The 18,154-nt window shown below is 34.3% G+C and overlaps 1 protein-coding gene across 5 annotated transcripts in view; it reads left to right on the top strand.

Moving 5' to 3' along the window:
• Nucleotides 1-715: 715 nt before the first annotated feature.
• Nucleotides 716-18,154, top strand: part of ABCD2 (ATP binding cassette subfamily D member 2) — a 76,822-nt gene continuing 59,383 nt past the window's right edge. For 2 of the 5 annotated variants that reach the window (XM_082666534.1, XM_082666533.1), the window contains exons 1-3: nt 716-1,747; nt 3,255-3,435; nt 16,500-16,615. In XM_082666534.1, coding sequence (XP_082522660.1) covers nt 812-1,747; nt 3,255-3,435; nt 16,500-16,615 — 1,233 coding nt within the window. In that variant the 5' untranslated portion in view covers nt 716-811. Of the gene's footprint in view, nt 1,748-3,254; nt 3,436-16,493; nt 16,616-18,154 lie in introns of all 5 variants that reach the window. The other 3 variants (XM_082666532.1, XM_082666531.1, XM_082666535.1) reach the window with 3 other exon arrangements.

Here is an 18,154-nt window from a genome sequence, read left to right as displayed (position 1 = left end):
AATAGGCTCAACTTGTCTGATAGGTTCTGGGACTTCATGTGAAATTACAGAGACGGAAAAAAAAAATTAATGGGGGAGGGAGGAGTGCAGAAAAACAGATCCAAGTACTTGATACTTTGTTTTTTTCCAATGCCCCTCCCATTTGTCACTTTCATCTCTCTCCCTTTCAGATTCATTCCATACTCTTTTCATTATATGTTGATCCTCTTGTCTCTCTTCCCTCATCTCCCCAGTTCCTCCTCCCTCATTCGTTTTTAAGCTCTTAGAAATCTCCCTTTCTTTTTGCTCTTCCTTTGTGGTATCTGCTGAAACCTTAGAGAAGTGATGTATTTTCTGAAACTTCTGTGGGTTTCTAAGTGACGCTGAGCATGCTCAGTCGCTAGGGCAGGTTTTGTCGCCAGCAGCTGCCCTGATTCGACCTCTCCAAAAATAGACATTTAACTCTCTGAACTGTTTAAGGATGTAATTCGTTTTGCTCTCTCTTCATTTTCAAGGTTCAAAGGAAAGCGGCGAGGATTCCAGGGGTCCCGTCGCCCCTACAGCCAATGAGGGGCCTGAGAGGGAGGAGCTTGGGGCTGCTTGGTGCAGCTTGAGCTTCTGAGGGAATCATCCTCACTAGACGCAGTGGAGTCTGAGCTGTGCTGCATGTCACAGAACAAAATCTTAAAAAATAAAAACAAAAAACAGAAGAGGAGAAACGCTGCAGAGTATGGAACGCTATAGAACTTTCTGAAACATTTGCTTGGGATTCCCAGGGAGCATGATCTTTTAAAACCAATTCTTTCTGAAGCCGGTTTGGGTAACTGGGAAAATGATACATATGCTAAATGCAGCAGCTGATCGAGTGAAATGGACCAGATCGAGGACTGCTAAAAGGACTGCCTGCGTGGTGGCTGCAGCATATGCTCTGAAAACCCTCTGTCCCATCATTGGCAAGCGTTTAAAGCAATCTGACCACTGGAAGAAAAAAGAAGCTTACCCGGCTGCAGAGAATAGAGAAATACTGCATTGCACCGAGGCCACTTGTAAAAAACCTTCGCCTGGAGTGAATGCAGATTTTTTCAAACAGCTACTAGAACTTCGGAAAATTCTCTTCCCTAAACTTGTGACCACTGAGACAGGATGGCTCTGCCTCCACTCGGTAGCTCTAATCTCAAGAACCTTTCTGTCTATCTATGTAGCTGGTTTGGATGGAAAAATCGTGAAAAGCATTGTGGAAAAGAAGCCTCGGACTTTCATCATCAAATTAATCAAGTGGCTTATGATTGCCATCCCTGCCACCTTTGTCAACAGTGCAATAAGGTACCTAGAGGGCAAATTGGCCTTGGCCTTCAGAACTCGCCTAGTCGACCATGCCTATGAAACCTATTTTACAAATCAGACTTATTATAAGGTGATCAATATGGATGGGAGGCTGGCAAACCCTGACCAGTCTCTTACTGAGGATATTATGATGTTCTCTCAATCTGTGGCTCACTTGTATTCCAATCTGACCAAACCTATTTTAGATGTAATCCTGACTTCCTATACGCTCATCAAGACTGCTACATCCAGAGGAGCAAGCCCAATTGGGCCCACCCTTTTAGCAGGGCTTGTGGTATATGCCACTGCTAAAGTGTTAAAAGCCTGCTCTCCCAAATTTGGTAAATTGGTGGCTGAAGAAGCTCATAGGAAAGGCTATTTGCGGTATGTGCACTCCAGAATTATAGCCAATGTTGAAGAAATTGCCTTCTACAGAGGACATAAGGTAAGAAAGAAATTAAGGTGACGAGTGAAATGTGAGACTGTTCAAGCTGCCACTGCAGTGCTAGATACCATCTGTTGTACTGTTGATGGACCCACTTCTTTAGGGTTTTAGATTCTTACGACATTCAAACCTGTATTAAAATATATGCTTCATTACCCTTTTTAATCACAAGCTGTTAAAGAATTATATGTAGAGTGCAAACTTTTCTAAAGTTTCATGAAAATAACATTTTCAGCATTCTAAAACAGTCTACTTAGTCTCAGTTATCCAAATATGCTCAGAATTATCTCTAAAGCATTTTCTTAAAACTGACATCCTAAGTAGATGGTCCTAGAACATTGAAGAAAATATATGTTTAGAAACTAAGTAAACATACTTCCACTGAGATGGAAAATTTAGGATGGTATTGTTTGTTTGTTTGTTTATCAAGAGAAAAAAAAAGTGCTTTCATATGAAAGACAGGTGTGACAGTTTTGCATGCCTGGTCCATGATGGAGTTCCTCAGTTCTAAGAAGTGCAGGAGAGTGGCTTACAAATGGCATTTCCATTACTCTTAATGTTCAGTACCATGTTTTGACACAAATTAAAAAAGGTAGTGAAATGAAATTTTGTCTAGCTTAGAGGGAAAAGCTAAGATTAGAGATGAAGAGGCAAAAAGGAGCTCCAGAATGTTATTTTTAAATATTAAAGATTTTCAACATTAAGCAGGTCCCTTAAATAGTTAACCTGATTACATAAACTTGCAGTACATTAAAGACTTTTTAAGGTGATGCATCTGAAATCTTAATACAAATGACTTGGCAAATGAAATAGTAAGTTATTCTAAAGTTGAAATGGTATTATAATTAAAAAGCAGAATTATTTAATTTTGAAACATCATCAGTAACAACAAAAAAAAATTTTATAGTAGTACCAATCTGAAGAAGAAAATTTAAAGCAAATTTAGGACTTCTATTCCCACTTGAAAATTGGCTTATATGTTGTAGTAATCATATTTATGTCATTCTTGAATCACTGAGCTCAGTGATATAAATTATAGCATGTTGTAGGCTTCTTGCATTTAAGACAAAACCCAGTAAATTGAGTTAATTCAAAAGTGGAGTCTAATTACACATATACATGTCTTGTGTTTATTTTCAGATATTTTTGCTATAATCAAAAAGGATAAGGTTCTAACTGTTTATTCATGTCTTATGGCATATCATTTAATTTTAACATCTTATACATATAAATTTGAAAACATAAGTATAAATCACTTGTATATATTTATATTTAACATTATATTTACTGAATATCGACATTTAAAAAATAATATAGGTGTGATTACAACTAAGTAATGACTAATTCTGACATTAATCTGTATTTATTGGTTGTTAGAATCACAGATAATAGTATACTAAGTAAAACAAAATAATATGTAATTATCTTTAAAGAAAGTCCTCAAACATACGTTATTTATTTTTATAGTTCATACTAGGTTAATTCTTATCTCTTTTTGTCTCCATAGGTAGAAATGAAGCAACTCCAGAAAAGTTACAAAGCTTTAGCAAATCAGATGAACCTCATTTTATCCAAACGTTTGTGGTACATTATGATAGAGCAGTTCTTGATGAAGTATGTTTGGAGCAGCAGTGGACTAATTATGGTGGCTCTACCTATTATCACTGCAACTGGCTTTGCAGATGGTGGTAATGGCATTTATGCTTAATATTAAATATATGTTTCTGATTATTTCTCTTTAAGGTGTCACTGCTGGAGTTATGTCAGTGAATTGTGTAGTCATCATTCTATAGTCCTTAATGGTCAGAAACAATGACAGACTTTGCAACATCCAGTAATAAGACCAGCAATATGAAAGAAGTGACTCAAAAGACCTTTCCAGTTCTGTGATATTTCAGAAACCTCTTATTTAGTGTTTTTGGGAGATGATCTTGAGCAATTTTAATTATACTGCCTAATATAGAATGATTCTCTAGTTTACAGTTCAACTCAACACAAATTAATACCTTCAAAAGGAGTATAATAGAAAGTCTCCCCATGTGTTGTAAATTTCAGTTCTGCACATAGCATGCATTTAGTCTATAAATATTCTATAATTAGATCTGCCCTGATTTGTGATTTGAATAGTTGGTTGACTACATAAGACAACTAATAATACTGTTTCAGGGAGAGCTTCATGCCATGGAACAAGGTCTCCTCTACTTGTAGGTAATATAGAAAACCTCCTATTTGGTGGTATTGTGGGGATAGGGATTGTCAAGTTTCAGGGGTCTAATTCTATCCTACCACTGTCCCAGTGTTTTTTTTAATCAACATTTTTCATCCTTTGGAACAACTAAGAAAGATAAAGACAAGGAGGACAATATTAAAATGTTATGTAATACTTGAGATGGGAGTTTGGGTCTTAATTGGCAGGACAAAAGGGGATTAATTAAAGAAGCAGCATTTTCCTCTCTTTTTCCAAAGTAAAATATTCCGCCTCCTCTTTAAAAACCACTTGACCAAAATTGGTCTTAGTGTTGAAAGAGCTAGACAAAAACATGGACTTTGTGGTGAGACAGAGCTTTGCTCAAGTCTTTGCTTTCCCTCTTTCTGTCTGTGTCCTTTTAGTCATGTTAATTAAACTGTCTAAACCTCAGTTTCCTCATCTGTAAAATGAGAATCAGAAAGGCTACTTCAGAGTGGGGTGGTGAGGATTTAGTAAAATAATGTATCAAGAGCATGTATCAAGAATATTGACATGGTGACAATTATTGCCTAGAAAACAAAAGGCAACACTAAGAAAAATGTAACAGAATTCACACTATTTTACAGTTATTTTTGGTGTAGAACTAAGTATTAATAGTTATTTGTTTGAAGTCATCCAATAAAAACAAGTAAAAAATTACATATGCTTTAATATTTTAAAACAGTGCTTTAATGCTTTACCAATTCTCACAAAAACACCTGTCAAATTTGAGTCATTCTTAACCTAAAATTGTTCATTTTGGTAAAGTAGGATTTGTCAATCCCTTGTGGTAAGTGCTATACATATACCAAATGTACTGTGCAACTCAAGTGTCTAATAGTGTATTTAGACCACTAGGAAAACTGAATTTTATCTGTTTATTTAATGTTTTCAAAATTTGTTTTAATCATTTTTAAAAGCTTCTATTGAAAAAGGCATTGTTAGTATTTTTAGATTTAATCCTTTCATAATGAAATAAAATAAATTGCTTTTTCAAAAGAGTATTAGAGAAAAAAACACAAAAATGTATGGTCTTAAGATTAGTTTTACTAAGAAATTTAACAAAATTGTCAGATGTTCATAGTGAATATCTATCCATCAGTGTATGGATATTTTAAAAGTTTCATGTATAATGTATATTAGAAACTACCCCAGTGACAAAATTATGGTGGTGTTCTGTTAGCCTTTGGAAGAACCGGTCTTATTAGAAAACCCTGGAGTATTCAACATAGAACAGAGAAAATGCAGCTATTAATGGTGACAAATTAACCCCACAGAGACCAGTAAGAAGTAAACAATGTATGCAAACAATCTAACAATCTTCTGTAGGTGATGTAATAAGATATTTTAAAATAAATCCTACAAATCTTGAAAATACAATAGTAAATTAAAGAAACAGCGTTAAAATTTTAGATTGAAATTGTGATAATAATCACATTGATGCAAGTGAAAGAAAATAATTCTTAAAGCTTCTTTTCAAAAGAAAATTTTATAAAAAGAAAAGCAATGTAAGAATTTCATAGAAGAATAAAATGAATTCATATGATAATATTAAGAGAGTGTGTCTTGATATCTTCTATAATTTCTAAGGTTACTGTGTGTATGCTTATAATGTTCGTATGTATGTATTTATGAAATATATTTGACTTATGATGACATACCACATGAAAACACTAAGTTATCATTTTACTCAGACAAAATAATTAAGTTTTTTTTTAGATAATGATATTATCTTTGAGGCTTTAGGTCTTGGAATTAAATACTATCTATCCTAATCTAGTCTTCAATCTTAATTTATACTTATGCCCTGAGTTGTCTCTTACATTAGAGATAAATTAAGCGCATGATAGTACATATTTTAATGCAAAAATAGATGGGGAAAAAATGGATGAATAAGAGGGATGGCAAAGAGGAAAGGGAGAAAAAGCAGAAAAGAGGAAAGAAAGAGAAGAGTAAAGGAAGAAACAGGCCACTGTTCAAATCTTGACTCTGCTATTTAGTAGTTATCCATCCTTAAGAAAGTTACAGAAACTTTATATGCCTCAGTTTTCCTTTCTTAACTATTGGAATAATAATATATATTTTACAGAATTGTTATGAAATTATAAATAATGTATTTCATGTGCCTTGAAACAGTCCATGGCAAATAGTAAAAATTTAGGTGGAAGCAACGGTTAATATTTATTACATTCTTACTATGCGGGCTCTGGTATCAGATTGCCTGGGTTCAAATGCTGGCTCTTTTGCTTATTGGGCTGTGACTTTGGACAAATCATTTAACCTTTTTGTGCTTCAGTTTCCCCATTTCCAAGATGGGGGAAATTATAGCAGGGTTGCTATGAAGATTAAGGAAGATTCCATGTGTAAAATTTATAGCAATGCCTGCATCATAGGAAATGCTCAATAGATGTTTGCTGGCCTGATCATTGTTAAAAGAGCAAGGCATTTGAAAGTGATTAGGAAGTTGGAGGTAAAGATGCAAATAGGAATAGCCTACATAAATTGTTTGAGAGGAGAAAAGAAAAACAGTTCTGGAGTAGATTGGTTACACCATCTAGCTACAACTTTAAGTAAAATCTTGTGGTAAGGACAGGATTATGTTTATATTCAACTTCACATTACAAAACTGCATATGGTATCATGTCATTTTCATGTCAGAAGCGGAGCTTACAGGTGATCTAGTCTGGAGCCCCAGGCATGCCTAAGATCACACAAATGGTTAGTGGAAGCACTAAGGATAGAAGACATTATGTAGTTCCTTGTGCTTTGCTTTTTTCCCCTTCACTATGCTGCCTCTATATTAGCTATATTAGAACTTATTCTATAAGGGACTTAACTTATTTGAGACCAAGTAATCATGGGAGCAAACGGTTGAAAAAGGCATTGAAATAGTTGATTTTGTATCATCTCTATTATCTGTATAGAGAACATTACCCCTTTATTTGCTTCATATTAAGAGAAAGACTGAAATTATGTGAAGAAAATAGTTACTTGGGAGCTATAATCTCAGTTGTTTAATGTTATAGGCCACTTCCACTTTTCTTCTCTTTATGTCAAGAGCAGTTCTGGGCAAGGCCAGGGAAAGCTACTTATAGGTCTCTCCTGCCAGACCTTATTACAGACACCTAACGAGTAGGGAAGAGAGCAGCTAAGCCACTGGCACTGCCAGTGTTGGTAATCTGCTAGTGTGAGGTGGCACATCAGAAGTAGCAACTGAGAGATACTGTTCTTAGGAGTAGAACTATATTCTACCCATCACCCTAGTAACATGGGTGATGTTTGTATTCTCAAAATGTACCTGCAACAAGATTCTATCCATAGCTCCTGCTGCATTAGTATGTCTCATATTCCTATGTCAAATTATTCGAATAAAATGTTATATTATAGGTCAGTTTAGATATGATTACTCTCCTGTCGACCAATAACAGTAATTATCAATATATATCAAAGACATACTTTTAATTGTAAGTAGCTATGCATATATGTAGTTATGATTTTAAAGTATAACACATATCTCAACAAGACACAATCATTAGTGTACCACTCAACCAATTGTCACAAAGTTAAGACATATACATAATCACGACTCAGAAGAAATAGAACCTTACCTTCATCCCAGAAGCCTCCATACCCCTTCCCAGTCCTATCCTCATCATTAGCCCCCCACCCCAACTCCACTTACTCCTGCCCTTGCCATGCCACAGCAAAGATAATTATTTTACTGACCATTCATTAATATTTACTGGTTTTTGAATCTTCTATAAATAGTATCGTATAGTATGCATGAGCATTCTAGTCGCTCCACATCTTTGTCAATGTTTGACGTCAGTCTTTTTCGTTTAGGCATTTTTTTCAGCTTAGGCATATGGTGAGTGTATAGTGGTACTTTACTGTGGTCTTAGTTTTAACTACTTTGATGACTAATAAGATTAAGCACTTTTTATTCATTTATTGGCCATTTGGATAGCTGTTCTTATGAAGTGCTGATAATTTTTAAAATTAATTTTAAATTAGCTTATCTGTTTTTTTCTTATTGATTTGTGAAAGCTGTTATGTATTCTGTAATAAGTCTTTTGTCAGACACACACACACAAAATCTCAAATATCTTTTCCCACTTGATTCTTCCTTTTTCAGTCTCCTAACAGTGTCCAAGAGAAGTTATCATTTTAATATAGTTCAATTTATCAATCATTTTCTTTGTGGTTAATGGTTTTATGTCCTGTTTAAGAAACATTTGTCTAACCCAAGGTCATAAAGGTACTCTCCAATTTTATCTTTTAGAAATTTATTGGTTTTTCTTTTCACATTGATATCATCAATCTATTTAGAGTTGATATTTATATATGGTATGAAGTAGGGTAAGGCTATAGTTTTTGCTGAGATTTGTCAAGATGACAAAGGTAAAATGTAAATGAAATTAAATAAACTCAGATTAGAAAAGCAAAGGATAAAAGTACAAAAGAATAGCCTACTTTTTTAACTTTTAAAAATTAATAGACTTAAACCTGAGTTATAAAATTCTTTCTCATCTTTTCAGTGAAATAGCAACAGATGTGACTGTTTCAGTACATACTTATTATTAGCAGTGATGAAAAGTAGCAGTAAAATGAGCAGATATGTTAACTATTAAATCCTTAAATGTGGAACTTTTGAAAAAATATTTTAAATATTTGGTGAGGAAAATGAAATATGTTTACCTAGGATACAAAATAGGCGAGTGCTTTAGGTCATGAATTTATATCTCTGACACTAAGGAATCTGGCCTTGTCATAGAAGTTATTTGCTTAATGTGTACATGACAAAATACTCTTGCACTGCTCTCAAACTACCTGCCAAAGAAAAACCAGTAGAATAAGTCAAATGAAGTCTTTCCAGAGCTATTTGTAATTTTGTTACAAATTTGTAATTTTGAAAGCATGGAGAAAACCCAGTAGATAATAGTCTGCCAAAGCAACATAGAAATTACCATGCCATACCAAACACCAGTCCATCTGTGCTAGTGTTATTTCTTTTTTGAATTTTATTTTATTTATTTATTTTTATACAGTAGGTTCTTATTAGTTATCTGTTTTATACATATCAGTGTATACATTTCAATCCCAATCTCCCAATTCATCCCACCACAACCCCTGGGCTTTCCCCCCATGTTGCTCATACGTTTGTTCTCTACACCTGTGTCTCTATTTCTGCCTTGCAAACTGATTCGTCTGTACCATTTTTCTAGATTCCACATACATGCATTAATATACGATATTTGTTTCTCTTTTTTTGACTTGCTTCACTGTGTATGACAGTCTCTAGGTCCATCCATATCTCTACAAATGACCCATTTTCATTCCTTTGTGTGGCTGAGTAATATTCCATTGTATATGTGTACCACATCTTCTTTATCCATTCATCTATCAATGGGCATTTAGGTTGCTTCCGTGACCTGGCTATTGTAAATAGTGCTGCAGTGAACACTGGGGTGCATGTGTCTTTTTGAATTATGTTTTTTTCTGGGTATATGCCCAGTAGTGGGATTGCTGGATGGTATGGTAGTTCTATTTTTAGTTTTTTAAGGAACCTCCATACTATTATCCATAGTGGCTGTATCAATTTATATTCCCACCAACAGTGCAAGAGGGTTCCCTTTTTTCCACACCCTCTCCAGCATTTATTGTTTGTAGATTTTTTGATGATGGCCATTCTAACCAGTGTGTGGTGATACCTCATTGTAGTTTCGATTTGCATTTCTCTAATTAGTGATGTTGAGCAGCTTTTCATGTGTCTCTTGGCCATCTGTATGTCTTGTTTAGAGAAATGTCTATTTAGGTCTTGTGCCCACTTTTTGATTGGGTTGTTTCTTTTTTTAATATTGAGCTGCATGAGCTGTTTGTATATTTTGGAGATTAATCCTTTGTCCATTGATTTGTTTGCAAATGTATTCTCCTATTCTGGGGGTTGTCTTTTTGTCTTGTTTATAGTTTCCTTTGCTGTGCAAAAGCTTTTAAGTTTCAGTAGGTCTCATTTGTTTATTTTTGTTTTTTATCCATTACTCTACGAGGTGGGTCAAAAAAGATCTTGTGTGATTTATGTCAAAGAGTGTTCTTCCTATGTTTTCCTCTAAGAGTTTTAGAGTGTCCAGTCTTACATTTACGTCTTTAATCCATTTTGAGTTTATTTTTGTGTATGGTGTTAGGAAGTGTTCTAGTTTCATTCTTTTACATGTAGCTGTCCAGTTTTCCAGGACCACTTACTAAAGAGACAGTCTTTTCTCCATTGTATATCCTTGCCTCCTTTGTCATAGATTAGTTGACCATAGGTGCGTGGTTTTATCTCTGGGCTTTCTATCCTGTTCCATTGATCTATATTTCTGTTTTTGTGCCAGTACCATATTGTCTTGATTACTGTAGCTTTGTAGTACAGTCTGATGTCAGGGAGCCTGATTCCTCCAACTCTGTTTTTCTTTCTGAAGATTGCTTTCACTATTGGGGATCTTTTGAATTTCCATACAAATTGTGAAATTTTTTGTTCTAGTTCTGTGAAAAATGCCACAGGTAATTTGATAGGGATTGCATTGAATCTGTAGATTGCTTTGGGTAGTATAGTCATTTTCACAATATTGATTCTTCCAATCCAAGAACATGATATATCTCTCCATCTGTTTGTGTCATCTTTTTTTTAACACCTTTATTAGAGTATAATTGCTTTACAATGGTGTGTTAGTTTCTGCTTTATAACAAAGTGAATCATCTACACATATACATATATCCCCATATCTCCTCCCTCTTGTGTCTACCTCCCACCCTCCTTATCCCACCCCTCTAGGTGGTCACAAAGCACGGAACTGATCTCCCTGTGCTATGCGGCTGCTTCCCACTAGCTATTTTACATTTGGTAGTGTATATATGTCCACTTTGATTTGTTTCATCAGTGTCTTATAGTTTTCTGAGTACAGGTCTTTACCTCCTTAGGTAGGTTTATTCCTAGGTATTTTATTCTTTTTGTTGCAATGGTGAATGGGATTGTTTCCTTAATTTCTCTTTCTGATCTTTCATTGTTAGTGTATAGGAATGCAAGAGATTTCTGTGTGCTAATTTTGTATCCTGCTACTTTACCAAATTCATTGATAAGCTCTAGTAGTTTTCTGGTGGCATCTTTAGGATTCTGTATGTATAATATCATGTCATCTGCAAACAGTGACAGTTTTACTTCTTCTTTTCCAATTTGTATTTCTTTTTCTTCTCTGATTGCTGTGGCTAGGACTTCCAAAACTATGTTGAATAATAGTGGACATCCTTGTCTTTTTCCAGATCTTAGTGGAAATGCTTTCAGTTATTCACCATTGAGAATGATGTTTGCTGTGGGTTTGTCATATACGGCCTTTATTATGTTGAGGTAGGTTCCCTCTATGCCCACTTTCTAGAGAGTTTTTATCATAAATCGGTGTTGAATTATGTCAAAAGCTTTTTCTGCATCTATTGAGATGATCATACTGGTTTTATTCTTCAGTTTGTTAATATGGTGTATCACATTGATGGATTTGTGTATATTTAAGAATCCTTGCATTCCTGGGATAAATCTCACTTGATCATGGTGTATGATCCTTTTAATGTGTTTTTATATTCTGTTTGCTAGTATTTTTTTGAGGATTTTTGCATCTATATTCATCAGTGATATTGATCTGTAATTTTCTTTTTTCGTAGTATCTCTGTCTGGTTTTGGTATCAGGGTGATGGTAGCCTCATAGAAGGAGATTGGGAGTGTTCCTTCCTCTGTAATTTTTGGAAGAGTTTGAGAAGGATGCTGTTAGCACTTCTCTAAATGTTTGATAGAATTCACATTTAAAGCCATCTGGTCCTGGACTTTCATTTGTTGGAAGATTTGTCATCATAGTTTCAGTTTCATTACTTGTGATTTGTCTGTTCATATTTTCTATTCCTTCCTGGTTCAGTCTTGGAAGGTTATACCTTTCTAGGAATTTGTCCATTTCTTCCATGTTGTCCATTTTATTGGCATAGGGTTGCTTGTAGTAGTCTCTTATGATGCTTTGTATTTCTGCGGTGTCCATTGTAATTTCTCCTTTTTCATTTCTAATTTTATTGATTTGAGTCCTCTCAGTCTTTTTCTTGATGAGTCTGGCTAAAGATTTATCAAGTGTGTTTATCTTCTCAAAGAACCAGCTTTTAGTTTTATTGATCTTTGCTATTGTTTTCTTTGTTTCTATTTCATTTATTTCTGATCTGATCTTTATGATTTCTTTCCTTCTCCTAACTTTGGGTTTTGTTTGTTCTTTCTCTAGTTCCTTTAGGTGTAAAGCTGATTGTTGATTTGAGATTTTTCTTGTTTCCCGAGGTAGGCTTGTATAGCTATAAACTTCCCTCTTAGAACTGCTTTTGCTGCATCCCATAGGTTTTGGATCATTGTATTTCCATTGTATTTTGTCTCTAGGTAGTTTTTGATTTCCTCTTTGATTTCTTCAGTGATCTCTTGATCATTTAGTAACATATTGTTTTGCCTCCTTGTGTTCGTGTTTTTTTACGATTTTTTCCCTGTAATTCATTTCTAATCTCATAGCATTGTGGTCAGAAAAGATGCTTGATATGATTTCAAATTTCTTAGATTTACCAAGGCTTGATTTTTGACCCAAAGTGTGATCTATCCTTGAGAATGTTCTGTGTGCACTTGAGAAGAAAGTGTAATCTGCTGTTTTCGGATGGAATGTCATAAATATCAATTAAAGCTATCTGGTCTATTGTGTCATTTAAAGCTTCTGTTTCCTTATTAATTTTCTGTATGGATGATCTGTCCATTGGTGTAAGTAAGGTGTTAAAGTCCCCCACTATTATTGTGTTACTGTTGATTTCCTCTTTTATAGCCATTAGCATTTGCCTTATGTATTGAGGTGCTCCTATTTTGGGTGCATTTATATTTATAATTGTTTTATCTTCTTTTTGGATTGGTCACTTGATCATTATGTAGTGTCCTTCCTTTTCTCTTATAACACTCTTTAATTTAAAGTCTATTTTATCTGATATGAGCATAGGTACTCAAACTTTCTTTTGATTACTATTTGCATGGGATATCTTTTTCCATCCCCTCACTTTCCATCTGTATGTGTCCCTACGTCTGAAGTGGGTCTCTTGTAGACAGCATATATATGGGTCTTGTTTTTGTATCCATTCAGTGAGCCTGTGTCCTTTGGTTGGAACTTTTAATCCATTCTCATTTAAGGTAATTATCGATATGTATGTTCCTATTACCATTTTCTTAATTATATTGGGTTTGTTTTTGTAGGTCCTTTTCTCCTCTTGTGTTTTCTGCTAGAGAAATTCCTTTAGCATTTGTTGTAGAGTTGGTTTGGTGGTGCTGAATTCTCTTAGCTTTTGCTTGTCTGTGAAGCTTTTGCTTTCTCCGTTAAATCTGAATGAGATCCTTGTCGGCTATAGTAGTCTTGGTCGTAGGTTCTTCCCTTTCATTACTTTAAATATATCATGCTACTCCCTCTGGCTTGTAGAGTTTCTGCTGAGAAATCAGCTGTTAACCTTATGGGAGTTCCCTCGTATGTTAGTTGTCATTTTTCCCTTGTTGCTTTTAATAATTTTTCGTTGTCTTTAATTTTTTTCAATTTGGTGACTATGTGTTCAGCATGTTTCTCCTTGGGTTTATCCTGACTGAGACTCTCTGTGCTTCCTGGACTCAGGTGGCTATTTCCTTTCCCATATTAGGGAAGTTTTCAACTATAATCTCTTCAAATATTTTCTCAGGTCCTTTCTCTCTCTCTTCTCCTTCTCAGACCCCTGTAATGCGAATGTTGTTGCGTTTAATGCTATCCCAGAGGTCTCTTAGGCTGTCTTCATTTCTTTTCATTCTTTTTTCTTTATTCTGTTCCATGGCGGTGAATTCCACCATTCTGTCTTCCAGGTAACTTATCTGTTCTTCTGCCTCAGTTATTCTGCTATTGATTCCTTCTAGTGTATTTTTCATTTCAGTTATTGTACTATTCATCTCTGTTTGTTTGTTCTTTAGTTCTTCTAGGTGTTTGTTCTTTAAATCTTCTAGGTCTTTGTTAAACATTTCTTGTACCTTCTCAATCTTTGCCTCCATTCTTTTTACGAGGTCCTGGATCATCTTCACTGTCATTATTCTGAATTCTTTTTCTGGTACGTTGCCTATCTCCACTTCATTTAATTGTTTTTCTGGCGTTTTATCTTGTTGCTTCATCTGGTACATAGTTGTCTGCCTTTTCATTTTGTCTGTCTTTCTGTGAGTGTGTTTTTTGTTTCACAAGCTGCAGTATTGTAGTTCTTTTCTTCTGATCAGTTTTATTTCTTCTTAACAGAGGCTATCAGTGAAAGCTATTATTCAAACTACTTTTAACCCAAATTCATAAAATCCCATAATTATTTTAGATCATCAGCCAGATTCTCTGAGCCAAAACTATTCTTAGCACTTTAACTGATACAGCAGTTACTATTTTGGTAGCTTGCAAGAATCCTTTGTTAATTTTTTGTGGCTATCTAAATTTTATCCCACATTTAAATGTGTTTAAGAATATCTACATTCTGTTCCCAGCCATTTTAGCCATTCAGGTCTTTCTCTCATCACTTATACTAACAGTCAAAGCCTTTCTTTTTTCATTCTTCAAGGAAACAGACTAACTTCAAGGGAACTAAAGATAGTTTTCTAGAGCAGTACTTAACTCTAGAACTGGGAGGTTCCCATGAACTCATGGTTTTTCTGATACACAAGTAAAATCAGTGCTTAACACCAACCCATACTGTAACTTGACCAGGTTATTATTCAATTGGCATTGCTTGAAATTTCCCTTCTTTGAGACATTGCTTATGCTGTACTTGTGATCTTTTAAAATTGTATGCAGTCTTCAAGGCCTCACTCCCAGTCTACTCCTCCATGAAGCATTTCTTGTCTCTTGCAGAGAAATTATTTTTGCATCCTTCAAATGTGTCATATTAACTCTCCTCATAGGCTGCCCTGCATTGTTATTTGGGAACTTGTCTTCTTTCTCCTATCAAACTGTAAGCTTCCTAAGGAAAGAATCTGAAAATTACATTTAATCCTTGCATATCCTGTAACACCTTGCCTAATTTCTTGTAAATCCTGCTGTTCAGTAAATATCTGCTGAGTGAATTTTACCTTATATTATGCATGGATCTCTTTCAAACTCAGCTGAGCTGTCTATGAGCAAGTAAAGGTGAAAGTATCCAGTAGTTGTAACAGGGCACATGTTAAATATTTGCATGTCATGGAGAAAAAAAAAAACCTTTTCACTGAGATAAATCCAAGCAAAATAAATAGCAAAGTGGGCTCATGGCTATTTATATTATTCTAATTTCTTCATTAATTTACAGCTTTCAATTTAGAATTTTGGTGATAGTCCATAGAAAGACTGGATAGAGAATCAAACTGCTGCCAAGATTAAAGTAATGACCTGGAAAGAATAATTTTAAAGAATAATACTAAATGGAGTAGATAATAATAACAATAATAACAATAACACTTAGAGAAAGTAATAACACCTAACATTTAAGAGCAATTATTATAAACTATGGATTAGGCTAACACTTTGTTTACATTTCCCCTTTAAATCTCACAACAACCCTCTGAGATAGAATTGTTTGAGATAGTACTATTAATTCCCTCATTTACACATGAGGAAGTAGCATGGAGAAGATTAGTGGCTTGCTCTACTAACCTTACTACTTGCCAATAAGTAGTAGAGTCTGGACTCTAACCTAGTCTGACTTCTGGCTTTTAACCATAATTCTGCGTTGACAGTAATTTAGGATATTTATCTATCCATCCATCCATTCAATACACATTAAGGAGTATTGTGTTCTAGACACTCTGGTGAGTACTAGGAATAATGAATAAAATACAGTCTTGCCCCTTAAAGAACTTATAGTCCACTGGAAAAGCCAGACAAGTGTTTCCAGGGAAACCTGTACTAAAGAGTTAACTCTTTAAGAAAGAGCTTGGCAAAAAAGAAAGTATATTAAAGTCAGAAAATATTATATATGCAAATACCAGAGAGTAAGCAGAATATTGCATGGTTGGGGTGTTGCTAAACTGTAGGCTGAAAGTTGAAACAGGTAGACAGAGCTAGATTATGAGGGTCAGCTACTTTGCATTTCTATTAAAGAAATCACACTTGAAATATTTGCTTAGATTCTAGTTAATGGTATTTTATTGACTGAATCAGTAGTATTTTATTACCTAGCTCTAATAAGGGCAGGACGTTGACTTTGGTAAGGGTTGAAAGAATGCTAAATGAAAATAGTCTTAATTCCTATAGATTTAATTCTTCTGACTCTCCTTCTAGAAAAATAATAAGACAAAGGAAGATTTAAATAAAATCTGGTACAAACACTATTTTTTAAATAATTCATTAATTTCTAGGAAATTGCTGATACTAATGAAAAATTTTCATGCGGTTGTTTTAGTCGCAGTCTCATAGTACAAAACAAAACATTTAGTTACTTAAAAAATTCAACAGTTTTGTAATTTGCTTTTAGATCTAGAGGATGATCGAAAGCAAGCTATGGTTAGTGAGCGGACAGAAGCGTTTACCACTGCTCGAAATTTATTGGCCTCTGGAGCTGATGCTATTGAAAGGATTATGTCTTCATACAAAGAGGTACTTGCATTTCTTGTTATCAATTTGATTAAAATAAGATATATGGAAATCAAGCAAAAATGTAAATTACCACATATGTTTATTATTTTGGAAACATCTTTTCTCTACCAAAAATTGCTAAGAGTATAATCAAGATAAAGGACAACAACTCCCAAGTCTATTGCTGCTAATACCTTTCAGTTTTTATACTCTCAATTGTCAACTCCTTTTTCTGTCTATAGTATGATATATTTGCTCTTAAATTTTACTAAAATGTCCTTTGGTATGGATTTTGGAGCCAGAGTGCCTAAATCTAAATTCTTGCTGCAGTATTTACAAATTATATGAACTTGACCTGTTTGTGTCTGTTTCTTCATCTGTAAAATGGGGATAATGATAGTGATGACTTTGTAGAGTTGTTTTGATAGTAAGCACTTTAATAAGTGTTAGCCAATAATATTACTTATATACCTTGCAAACTTTTACTTATACTTCAGGACAAGTCAAGCCTTACCAACCATGTATAAAAAACCCTTTTGTGATTCTACTTTCTTTCTGACTTCCCTGCAGAGTCTGGGTCTTCCTCCTCTGTGTTCATAGTACATCTGGTGCTTTATTTACCACATTATAATTATCTGTCTTTTGCATAAGACGCTGAGTGGAAAGCAGGAACTATCTTATTCATCTTTACATTCCTAATATCTATTTTAATGCTTGGAATATTGTATATGGTCAGTAAATATTTGCTGAGAGAATGGTAATAAGACCTACAGATAGCACAGGGTTAAGATTAAAAATCACTTTATTCAATTCAGATATTAAATAATATTCCCATGGACAGTCATTCTCACTATTAATTACTCTTGTGGCTTTTGTATCAATATAAATTGCCAGAGCATCATTATAAATTTAGCTACCTATTAAATTATCCTTGAATAAATTATATAAGATAGTTGCAAAGTTTGTGATTTGCTGACAAAACTTTTCCATCTCATTTAACAACTGATTTGTTGAATTGGGTTTTTTTAAAAAAGGTAAAACCAGTTGTTTAGGGCCACAAAGCAAGACAACTCAATTAAAACTTTTTTTCAAATAGTAATTTTGATAATCTGGAGACACAGTTTTGGGGATAGCTTTTTCAGCTAATAAATTACTTATTATTAAAGTTAAATGAGAAATCAAAATTTTTATATATCTCACATTCAATTCATTTTGCCTGTATGTACATTGAATCATAGACCTTTTACTTCTAAAGAATCTTATTACTCCTGTGAAAGCACATGAAAGCATCATGGATTCTCCACTAGCTCTAGAGGGAACAAGGTTTCTTTTTAGACAAACCCCCTTGTCTTATATCCCAAAGTAATTTGTCCACAGTCACATTCTCATTTCTTTTTTTTTTTTTGACACTCTTTGCCCATTCATCCCTGCATCCTGGTCTACTAACTCAATGCCTCCTGCCTTTCTTTAATTGACCTCCACATTTGTTTCAGACTTTTTTAATGCAACTATATTTACTTAGGTTTCTTTTGGATCCATATTTTGTTACTCCTTAGTTCT

This window comes from Grampus griseus (assembly GCF_964374135.1).
Source record: "Grampus griseus genome assembly, chromosome: 11".
NCBI classification, from domain to species: domain Eukaryota; kingdom Metazoa; phylum Chordata; class Mammalia; order Artiodactyla; family Delphinidae; genus Grampus; species Grampus griseus.
Note: the sequence above shows the minus strand (reverse complement) of the source record. Positions and strands in the feature narration are given on the sequence as shown.